At 41.7% G+C, this 12,252-nt stretch overlaps 1 protein-coding gene across 8 annotated transcripts in view; it reads left to right on the top strand.

The window, feature by feature from the left end:
- The window catches only part of LOC115188717 (dystrophin), a 208,717-nt gene that overhangs the window by 51,091 nt on the left and 145,374 nt on the right, over positions 1–12,252 (top strand). For all 8 annotated transcript variants that reach the window (XM_029747452.1, XM_029747449.1, XM_029747450.1 and 5 more), the window contains 3 exons: positions 7,624–7,805; positions 9,011–9,134; positions 9,381–9,468. In XM_029747452.1, the coding sequence (XP_029603312.1) occupies positions 7,624–7,805; positions 9,011–9,134; positions 9,381–9,468 (394 nt within the window). The remainder of the gene's footprint in view (positions 1–7,623; positions 7,806–9,010; positions 9,135–9,380; positions 9,469–12,252) is intronic.

Raw genomic sequence — 12,252 nt, forward strand, 5'->3', positions numbered from 1 at the left:
ATGTCTCTCTCTCTCCAGGTCCATTATAACCATATGTCTCTCTCTCCAGGTCCATTATAATCATATGTCTCTCTCTCCAGGTCCATTATAATCATATGTCTCTCTCTCTCCAGGTCCATTATAATCATATGTCTCTCTCTCTCCAGGTCCATTATAATCATATGTCTCTCTCTCCAGGCCCATTATAATCATATGTCTCTCTCTCCAGGTCCATTATAATCATATGTCTCTCTCTCCAGGCCCATTATAATCATATGTCTCTCTCTCTCCAGGCCCATTATAATCATATGTCTCTCTCTCTCCAGGTCCATTATAATCATATGTCTCTCTCTCCAGGCCCATTATAATCATATGTCTCTCTCTCCAGGTCCATTATAACCATATGTCTCTCTCTCCAGGTCCATTATAATCATATGTCTCTCTCTCCAGGCCCATTATAATCATGTCTCTCTCTCCAGGCCCATTATAACCATATGTCTCTCTCTCCAGGTCCATTATAATCATATGTCTCTCTCCAGGTCCATTATAATCATATGTCTCTCTCTCCAGGTCCATTATAATCATGTCTCTCTCTCCAGGCCCATTATAATCATATGTCTCTCTCTCCAGGCCCATTATAATCATATGTCTCTCTCTCTCCAGGCCCATTATAATCATATGTCTCTCTCTCCAGGTCCATTATAATCATATGTCTCTCTCTCTCCAGGTCCATTATAATCATATGTCTCTCTCTCTCCAGGCCCATTATAATCATATGTCTCTCTCTCCAGGCCCATTATAATCATATGTCTCTCTCTCTCCAGGTCCATTATAATCATATGTCTCTCTCTCTCCAGGCCCATTATAATCATATGTCTCTCTCTTCAGGCCCATTATAATCATATGTCTCTCTCTCTCCAGGCCCATTATAATCATATGTCTCTCTCTCTCCAGGCCCATTATAATCATATGTCTCTCTCTCCAGGTCCATTATAACCATATGTCTATCTCTCTCCAGGTCCATTATAATCATATGTCTCTCTCTCTCCAGGCCCATTATAATCATATGTCTCTCTCTTCAGGCCCATTATAATCATATGTCTCTCTCTCCAGGTCCATTATAATCATATGTCTCTCTCTCTCCAGGCCCGTTATAATCATATTATTTGACCCTAGTTGTAGTGTGGTATCTTCATGAGCCCAGTGTTAATCAACCACCTCTAGCATCCATCAGCTGTCAGCCAGCTGCTATCTCACATCTCACGGTCGCCATGGCAGCACGACACTCCAATATCACTGTTTGACCAATCTATTAGCCTGTCTGTCATACATCTATTTTGTCCCTGACCATAATGTGTGAGGGCATATTCATATTCAACAAACCAGACCTGAGTTCAAATACTATCTGTCAGTCGCATCCGTTTCATCTGTCTCTCTTTCTCTCCATCTCAACCACTTTCTCTGTCTCTCTCTGTGTTTGTATTTCTCCCCCTTTCTTTCTCTCTCTCTCTCTCTCTCTCTCTCTCTCTCTCTCTCTCTCTCTCTCTCTCTCTCTTTCTCTCTCCAACTATCTATTTCTCCCTTTCTGTCAATTCAATTCAAGGGCTTTATTGGCATGGGAAACATATGTTAACATTGCCAAAGCAAGTGGAGTAGATAATATACAAAAGTGAAATAAACAATAAAAATAAACAGTAAACATTACACATACAGAAGTTTCAAAAGAATAAAGGCATTACAAATGTCATATTATGTATATATACAGTGTTGTAAAAATGGTTAAAGTACAAAAGGGAAAATAAACAAGCATAAATATGGGTTGTATTTACAATGGTGTTTGTTCTTCACTGGTTGACCTTTTCCTGTGGCAACAGGTTACAAATATTTCTGCTGTGATGTCACACTGTGGTATTTCACCCAGTAGATATGGGAGTTTATCAAAATCGGTTTGTTTTCTAATTCTTTGTGGATCTGTGTAATCTGAGGGAAATATGTGTCTCTAATATGGTCATACATTGGGCAGGAGGTTAGGAAGTGCAGCTCAGTTTCCACCTCATTTTGTGGGCAGTGTGCACATAGCCTGTCTTCTCTTGAGAGCCAGGTCTGCCTACGGCGGCCTTTCTCAATAGCAAGGCTATGCTCACTGAGTCTGTACATAGTCAACGCTTTCCTTAAGTTTGGGTCAGTCACAGTGGTCAGGTATTCTACCACTGTGTACTCTCTGTTTAGGGCCAAATAGCATTCTAGTTTGCTCTGTTTTTTTGTTAATTCTTTCCGATGTGTCAAGTAATTATCTTTTTGTTTTCTCATGATTTGGTTGGGTCAAATTGTGTTGCTGTCTGTCTCTCTCTCCAACTATCTATTTCCCCCTTTCTGTCTCTCTCTTCAGCCCATTATAATCATATGTCTCTCTCTCCAGGCCCATTATAATCATATGTCTCTCTCTCCAGGTCCATTATAATCATATGTCTCTCTCTCCAGGTCCATTATAATCATATGTCTCTCTCTCCAGGCCCATTATAATCATGTCTCTCTCTCCAGGCCCATTATAATCATATGTCTCTCTCTCTCCAGGTCCATTATAATCATATGTCTCTCTCTCTCCAGGTCCATTATAATCATATGTCTCTCTCTCCAGGTCCATTATAATCATATGTCTCTCTCTCCAGGCCCATTATAATCATATGTCTCTCTCTCCAGGTCCATTATAATCATATGTCTCTCTCTCCAGGTCCATTATAATCATATGTCTCTCTCTCCAGGCCCATTATAATCATATGTCTCTCTCTCCAGGTCCATTATAATCATATGTCTCTCTCTCCAGGTCCATTATAATCATATGTCTCTCTCTCCAGGCCCATTATAATCATATGTCTCTCTCTCCAGGTCCATTATAATCATATGTCTCTCTCTCCAGGCCCATTATAATCATATGTCTCTCTCTCCAGGTCCATTATAATCATGTCTCTCTCTTCAGCCCATTATAATCATATGTCTCTCTCTTCAGCCCATTATAATCATATGTCTCTCTCTCCAGGTCCATTATAATCATATGTCTCTCTCTCTCCAGGTCCATTATAATCATATGTCTCTCTCTCCAGGCCCATTATAATCATATGTCTCTCTCTCCAGGTCCATTATAATCATATGTCTCTCTCTCCAGGTCCATTATAATCACATGTCTCTCTCTCCAGGCCCATTATAATCATATGTCTCTCTCTCTCCAGGTCCATTATAATCATATGTCTCTCTCTCCAGGCCCATTATAATCATATGTCTCTCTCTCCAGGCCCATTATAATCATATGTCTCTCTCTCCAGGCCCATTATAATCATATGTCTCTCTCTCCAGGTCCATTATAATCATATGTCTCTCTCTCCAGGTCCATTATAATCATATGTCTCTCTCTCCAGGCCCATTATAATCATATGTCTCTCTCTCCAGGTCCATTATAATCATATGTCTCTCTCTCCAGGTCCATTATAATCATATGTCTATCTCTCTCCAGGCCCATTATAATCATATGTCTCTCTCTCCAGGCCCATTATAATCATATGTCTCTCTCTCCAGGTCCATTATAATCATATGTCTCTCTCTCTCCAGGCCCGTTATAATCATATTATTTGACCCTAGTTGTAGTGTGGTGTCTTCATGAGCCCAGTGTTAATCAACCACCTCTAGCATCCATCAGCTGTCAGCCAGCTGCTATCTCACATCTCACGGTCGCCATGGCAGCACGACACTCCAATATCACTGTTTGACCAATCTATTAGCCTGTCTGTCATACATCTATTTTGTCCCTGACCATAATGTGTGAGGGCATATTCATATTCAACAAACCAGACCTGAGTTCAAATACTATTTAAAATCATTTCAAATATGTTATCTGTGCTTGACTGGGCTTGTCTGGCCTTCTGGATCATTAGAATAGTCCCAAACTGGCAAACTTCGCCCATCCGGGACCCATCCAGGCTATAGCAAACACTCAGCGTTCATGAGAGATATCAAATAGTATTTGAACCCAGGTCTGCCACACACTTTGGTCATGTACAATGGAATTAAAAATGCACTCCATGATCTTAAGCACAACAAATTCTAAACACATAGTTTCAATTGGATTTGTATCATATTTTGCAGGATTGGATGACGTAATACACAATTTGATGACATAGTACACAATTTGATGACGTAGCCAATTTGATGACATAGTACACAATTTGATGACGTGGTATACAATTTGATGACATAATACACATAATACACAATTTGATGATGTGGTTCACAATTTGACTGCCTGAGATTATACAGAAAGTGCATCTTTATGCATCTTTATGTACTTGGACAAACACATAAGCAAGCACACGTACAACATGAAAATGTCTATTTGATCACACAGAGGATGTTAAGAGTTATCTGTGTTATCAGAGATAAAGCACTGTTTGGACTCCACACCTCACTGATCAGGGCTTCAGTTTAGTTTCCTAACAACTAAATAGCTCACACTTTATTTCTCTTATTGACCCTACCACACATCCACGAGAGAGTAACAGTTGTAAAATGTGAAAGAACAAATGTATCTAAGTGAAGCTCTTCTTTCTTTCATTTCAATACAGTGTGAAAGGCTCCTCACGTCCAGAGCATTACCTGGACTGAAATAGGTTCTGGTTTCATTTTCAGTGCCTGTACTGTTTATATTTAGGTGCAGGAGCTCCACAACACTTTTGAGCTAATATTCTAGAAGAGGAGCAGTAGAACATTTTAGGTGCCGGTAGTCAGCTCCGACCAACTCCTGCCCAAGTCAACCACTGATTAGATCACTTCAGGCTTTTAGCTCAGAAAAGAACAACATCAAGTTTATTGAAATAGTTTGTTTACCCCATAAACCTGTGACTATTTTACATGAAAACGTATATGTTTTTCATAGAGTTACGGAACAGGCAGGGAACAGTCACTAGCATTGTTGAGGAACAGTCACTCTAACATTCATCTAGTTAGGGAACAGTCACTCTAACATTGTTAGGTAACAGTCACTCTAGCATTGTTAGTGAACAGTCACTCTAACATTGTTAGGTAACAGTCACTCTAACATTGTTAGTGAACAGTCACTCTAACATTCATCTAGTTAGTCAACAGTCACTCTAACATTGTTAGGGAACAGTCACTCTAACATTGCTAGGGAACAGTCACTCTAACATTGTTAGGTAACAGTCACTCTAACATTGTTAGTGAACAGTCACTCTGACATTGTTAGTGAACAGTCACTCTAACATCCATCTAGTTAGTCAACAGTCACTCTAACATTGTTAGGTAACAGTCACTCTAACATTGTTAGGGAACAGTCACTCTAACATTGTTAGTGAACAGTCACTCTAACATTGTTAGTGAACAGTCACTCTAACATTGCTAGGGAACAGTCACTCTAACATTGTTAGGGAACAGTCACTCTAATATTGTTAGTGAACAGTCACTCTAACATTGCTAGGGAACAGTCACTCTAATATTGTTAGTGAACAGTCACTCTAACATTACTAGGGAACAGTCACTCTAACATTGTTAGGGAACAGTCACTCTAATATTGTTAGTGAACAGTCACTCTAATATTGTTAGTGAACAGTCACTCTAACATTGCTAGGGAACAGTCACTCTAATATTGTTAGTGAACAGTCACTCTAACATTACTAGGGAACAGTCACTCTAACATTGCTAGGGAACAGTCACTCTAACATTGTTAGGGAACAGTCACTCTAACATTGCAATGGAACAGTCACTCTAACATTGTTACAGGCTGACCACACCGCTCGCGTTGCAAATTAAATTGAGAAATCTATGTTATTCAATTATTCCACCCACACTGCTCGCGCGCGTACATGAGCTTCTACGTTGCCAAGGGCTAAAATAGAAATCAGCTCTATATCTGATGCAGATCGAGCTGCAAGTCCTGCCTCTCCCATCTCCTCATTGGTTTATTAAAGCAGGTACCCACGTGCCATCTCCTCATTGGTTATACCCACATGGGTGACTGAAGACGAACGAGGTCAGTGGAGGTAATGCACCTCATTTATGAAAGTTGCCAATTGCAATATAAAGTCAAGAGAAGAAAAAGCCTAGAAGGAGGAGCGATGACTAGAAACGATTCGGTTGACCCTTTTATGTTTGGATTAATTGGTGGAGTAGAGGACCTTGTGCATTTCAGGTAAAATAACAACTCAATGTTTATATCTCAGGACAAATTAGCTAGCAACAGCAACCTAGCTAAATAGGGCAAATTAGCTAGCAAGTGCAAGCTAGCTAGTTATATTGCCATAAATGTTTAATGCTTTTCAACCTGTCCCCAAATTAATATAATTGTTTCAGAGTTTGTTTTGATATTTTAACCTGCCTGTCGTGATCGCGTTTGGTGTGGGGGGACAAAATACATTTATGCACGATGGCGCACAATGGTGCACGCGCGCAGCCGGTTTGGGTTCCGTGTTAGTGAACAGTCACTCGAACATTGCTAGGGAAAGTCACTCTAACATTCATTTAGTTAGGGAACAGTCACTCTAACATTGTTAGGTAACAGTCACTCTAACATTGTTAGTGAACAGTCACTCTAACATTGTTAGTGAACAGTCACTCTAACATTCATTTAGTTAGGTAACAGTCACTCTAACATTGCTAGGAAACAGTCACTCTAATATTGTTAGTGAACAGTCACTCTAACATTGTTAGGAAACAGTCACTCTAACATTGTTAGTGAACTGTCACTCTAACATTGCTAGGGAACAGTCACTCTAACATTGTTAGGGAACAGTCACTCTAACATTGCTAGGGAACAGTCACTCTAAAATTGCTAGGTAACAGTCACTAACATTGCTAGGGAACAGTCACTCTAACATTGTTAGTGAACAGTCACTCTAACATTCATCTAGTTAGTGAACAGTCACTCTAACATTGTTAGTGAACAGTCACTCTAACATTCATCTAGTTAGGGAACAGTCACTCTAACATTGCTAGGAAACAGTCACTCTAACATTGTTAGGAAACAGTCACTCTAACATTGCTAGGGAACAGTCACTCTAACATTGCTAGGTAACAGTCACTAACATTGCTAGGGAACAGTCACTCTAACATTGTTAGTGAACAGTCACTCTAACATTGTTAGGGAACAGTCACTCTAACATTGCTAGGGAACAGTCACTCTAACATTGCTAGGTAACAGTCACTAACATTGCTAGGGAACAGTCACTCTAACATTGCTAGGGAACAGTCACTCTAACATTGCTAGGGAACAGTCACTCTAACATTGCTAGGGAACAGTCACTCTAACATTGTTAGTGAACAGTCACTCTAACATTGTTAGGGAACAGTCACTCTAACATTGCTAGGTAACAGTCACTCTAACATTGCTAGGGAACAGTCACTCTGACATTCACTGTCGATCACACGGACGAGAGAAGGTCTCCCAGGCATATTGCTGAACACAAACAATTCTTCACTTTCTTACTTTTAGGATAGAAACAAATTCCTTGGATCTCCGGTGTGTGTTTGTGTCCTGACCTGTCTGTCTGTGTGTGTGAGCTGACACTGATGTTGTGTGTGTTTGTGCCTTGACACTGTGTGTGTGTACCTGCTCTTTGACACGTGTGTGTGTCTGTGTTTTAGATCTCTCTGGCTGTAACCACGGTGCAGACCGCGCAGACGAAGCTGACACACTCGGTGACGGCGAGCGTATCCAAGGTGACGACGCGTGAGAAGGTGGTGGTGAAGAATACTAAAGCAGCGCTGCCCTCTCCACCGCCCCAGAAGAAGAGACAGATTGTTGTCGAATCAGAGCTCAGGAAAAGGTGAGGTGGCAGGCTCCTCCAATCACTTTTCTGCAGAATCACCAGGGGGTGTGGCCAAACTGGGGGTGTAGACGTATTATAGTCTTGGTGACTTTGAGCGATAGCAGGAATTCGATCGTGACTGAGCGATAGCAGGAATTAGATCGTGACTGAGCGATAGCAGGAATTAGATCGTGACTGAGCGATAGCAGGAATTTGATCGTGACTGAGAGATAGCAGGAATTTGATCGTGACTGAGCGATAGCAGGAATTCGATCGTGACTGAGCGATAGCAGGAATTTGATCGTGACTGAGCGATAGCAGGAATTCGATCGTGACTGAGCGATAGCAGGAATTTGATCGTGACTGAGCCATAGCAGGAATTCAATCGTGACTTTGAGCGACAGCAGGAATTTGATCGTGACTGAGCGATAGCAGGAATTCAATCGTGACTTTGAGCGACAGCAGGAATTTGATCGTGACTGAGTGATAGCAGGAATTCGATCGTGACTTTGAGTGATAGCAGGAATTCGATTGTGACTTTGAGTGATAGCAGGAATTCGATTGTGACTGAGTGATAGCAGGAATTCGATCGTTGCACATCCTGATTTTATCCTGAGTCTAGTGTGTAGTGTGCCGTGCGGGAAATATCCATTATCTGCAACGATTGAATTCTGGGCCTAAAGACAATATTCCAGTTGTCAGCCAGTCTCTGGAGACGTACCAAATGAAACACTATTCACTACATAGTGCAGTAGTTTTGACCAGAGATCTATGTGCCCCTCTCCCTCTGTACTCAAGCTAGTCTCTCTCTCTTGTCCCTGGCCGGCCTGAGACAGGCTGACTAACAGGTAGGTTTGGATTATGTCTCTAGTCTGAGTCAACCACTATTGAATAGTTCAGTTTCTCAGTTGGTGCTGTGTAACTTAGCGAGAACAGAGGAATGCCTTAGATGTTTGGGATGTGATGTGGAGACAGTGTTCGGTACAGCTGTTATAACTGGTCATGTGTGGTCGTGTAGAGCACTGTGAATTAGACAAGAGTGTGTGTCTTCAGGTTTACTAGGAGAATCTTACAGCCATAAAAAACTGGATCACAGAGGAAGACATAGAGGAAGAGGTATATATGCAGGTGTAGTTGGTGAACAGGTTGTCCTAACGTTGTCCAACACCTTGGGAGCGTTATACCAGCGCAGGGATTGACTTTTTTGTTCTGTGTGTGTTCAGGTTTGACATGGACTTCACTGAGCTGCACAGTTTCATCACGCGCTCCAAGGCCATCCTACAGAGCCCAGAGTTCTCCCTGTCCAGGAAGGAGGGCAGCGTACAGGGGCTCCACGACAAAGTCCTGGTGAGGTCATAGGTCATGCAGCCTTACCCATAATGCACCTCACAATGCAGTGTTACCCAAAATGCACCATACCTCATTACTCAGCCACTACCACTACACTGTCAGCCAGTCACTATGGCCATGATGTATCACTTTTTCCCTCCCTCTTTGTTTCCCTCTGTTTCTCTGTCTCCCTCTGTTTCTCTATGTCTCCCTCTCTCTCTCTCTCTCTCTCTCTCTCTCTCTCTCTCTCTCTCTCTCTCTCAGGCGATAGAGAGGGAGAGGCCAGAGAAGTTGCGGAAGCTTCAGGAAGCAACTCGTTCGGCGCAGGCTTTGCTCGATCAGCTGGCGAGCGGTAAATGAAACACACCCACGCCACACACGCACACTGCCACACAGACACCCACCCACCGCCGGCTGTCCCCATGGCAACTCTCCTCTACCTGTCGTCTGTCCCCTCGTCGTTGTTTCCATAGCAACCGTTGTCTCTGCCCTTGTTATGAGACTCCATGGGCGAGGATCCCTGCGTCTCATGTCACCTCCTCTGCTTTCCTCTGTCCTTGTATCATTGTTAACAAGTCATAAAGGATAAACATTGTCTTCCTCCCAAATGGCACTCTATTCCACGTGTAGTGCACTACTTTTGACCAGAGCCCATAGGAGACCTGGTCAAATGTAGTGCACTTCATAGGGAATAGGGTGCCATTTGGGACGCAATCACTGCATAGCGACCGAGCCTACTGTCTCACCCTGCCTCCGAGTCAGAGGTTCTGAATAGAAGAACACTTGAACCCAACTGGAACACCAAAGGTATCGATGCACTGCTGTGGACAGGGTTTTCACTTTCTCTTGTTGTTGCACTGAAACACTGAAGGTATGGATTTGTATAGAACATTTCAATTCAATCCTGTGTAATGGTGGCGTTTACCTGACAACAGCGTGGTTTAATATGGGCTGTTGTCTTGTAAAGAGGGGCCGCTTATACAAGGATTGATTTCATATGATTGTCTGTGAAAGCTGTGTAGTACTGGGTACTTCAGTCTTCTCTCTGTTGATTACACTGTTATTACCAATGAATGAACAGACCGTTCAGGTTTATTCGGCTCAGATTGTTGACTCCCTAGGGCCCTAGTTATTATGAAGCAGGGGCTTGATAGATAGAGAGACCTTCAGAAAGTATTCACACCCCTTCACTTTTTCCACATTTTGTTGTGTTACAGCCTGAATTTAAAATTGATTAGATTTAGATTTTGTGTCACTGGTCTACACACAATACCCCATAATGTCAAAGTGTAATTAGGTTTTTAGAAATGTTTACAAATTAATTCAAATGAAAAGCTGGGTATTCAACCCCTTTGTTATGGCAAGCCTAAATAAGTTCTGGAGTAAACATTTGCTTAACAAATCACATAATAAGTTGCATGGACTCTGTGTGCAACAATAGTTTTTAACATGATTTTTGAATGACTTCCTCATCTCTGTACCCCACACATACAAGGTCCCTGTTGACCAGTGAATTTCAAACACAAATTCAACCACAAAGACCAGGTAGGTTTTCCAATGCCTCGCAAAGAAGGGCACCTATTGGTGGATGAAAAATAAAACAGCAGACATTGAATATCACTTTGAGCATGTTGAAGTTATTGGTGTGTATCGATACACCCAGTCACTACAAAGATACAGGCATCCATCCTAACTCAGTTGCCGGAGATGAAGGAAACCGCTCAGAGATTTCACCATGAGGCCAATGGTGACTTTAAAACAGTTACAGAGTTTAATTGCTGTGATAGGAGAAAACTGAGGATGGATCAACAACATTGTAGTTACTCCACAATACTAACCTAAATGACAGAGAAGGAAGCCTGTACAGAATAAAAATATTCAAAAATATGCCTCCTATTTGCAATAAACCACTAAAGTAAAACCGCAACAACAACAAAAAACACATCCCTGAGTACTTCTCTTCATATTTTCAAGCATGGTGGTGGCTGCATCATGTTATGGGTATGCTTGTCATCGGCAAGGACCAGGGAGTTTTTTAGGATAAAAAAAACTGAATGGAGCGAAGCACAGGCAAAATCCTAGAGGAAAACCTGGTTCAGTCTTCTTTCCAAAGAACAGAAATAGGACAGCACTCCGGTAAATAAACTTGAATTGACATATTTTTATTGCAGCACGAACGTTTGGGGTACGAGCCCTTCTTCAGTGTGCAAAGCAATAGCAATCAATGTCACAACAACAAGATCACATAGGTGGGCATAATTCTAAATTCACAGTCAGTATTGGCCCAATCAAGAGATCCCAGCAGAGGAAGCTGTGGGGGAAACATGATAATCAAATAAAGAAAGACACACAATACAATTACATTATGATGTCATTACCTAAATGTATGGACTATTTATAACCTACTACAAAAAACATACTACAAAAAATGAGAAAAATAACATTCCTCATTAAGGCCTGCTGGAACAAGAGTGGCCATGCGTTACCAGAATGTCTCTCTTTGGAGAAATCATTGATCCCCATCTCCTCCCATAGAACAATTCAATGCCCATATAATAGACGGTGCTTAGTTCATAATTATGGCTGTTGAAATGCCTGGCAACAGGTGATTTTTTCGAATAGAGCTCTTATGCTCACATATCCTTGTCGTAAGTTCACGTTTGGTCTTACCAACATAACACAAGTGACCGGAACACTTAAGGAGATATACAACATATATCATGTTATGTGTTATTCTACCTGGAACCTTCCTCTGGGCATAGCGTAACAGTGGACAGTTGTGACAAGGAAACTGCCGTCAGGAAACTGATAGACATAAAATATTGTTTCCTAGACAAAGTCTGACCTTACTAAACAATCCTGGAAATTTGAGGGTCTCTTACAGCAAAACCTCGGGGGGATTCAAAGGCTTTACCAAAGCTGGGGTCAGTGTGTAATATGTGCCAATGTCTATTAACCACTACCTGGATCGACCTTGAAGTGGGACGGTAGGTGGACACCAAAGTTGCAGAGGGAGGAGAGGGATTTCTTTTGACGTTGCAGAATGCATTTCTGCGCACTTTGTCTTACTCAATAATTCTTCTTTATAACCTCTTGTTTTGAATCGTTCACATAAATCTTTGGCATGTACATCCAA

Source organism: Salmo trutta, unplaced genomic scaffold (assembly GCF_901001165.1).
Source record: "Salmo trutta unplaced genomic scaffold, fSalTru1.1, whole genome shotgun sequence".
Lineage (NCBI taxonomy): Eukaryota > Metazoa > Chordata > Actinopteri > Salmoniformes > Salmonidae > Salmo > Salmo trutta.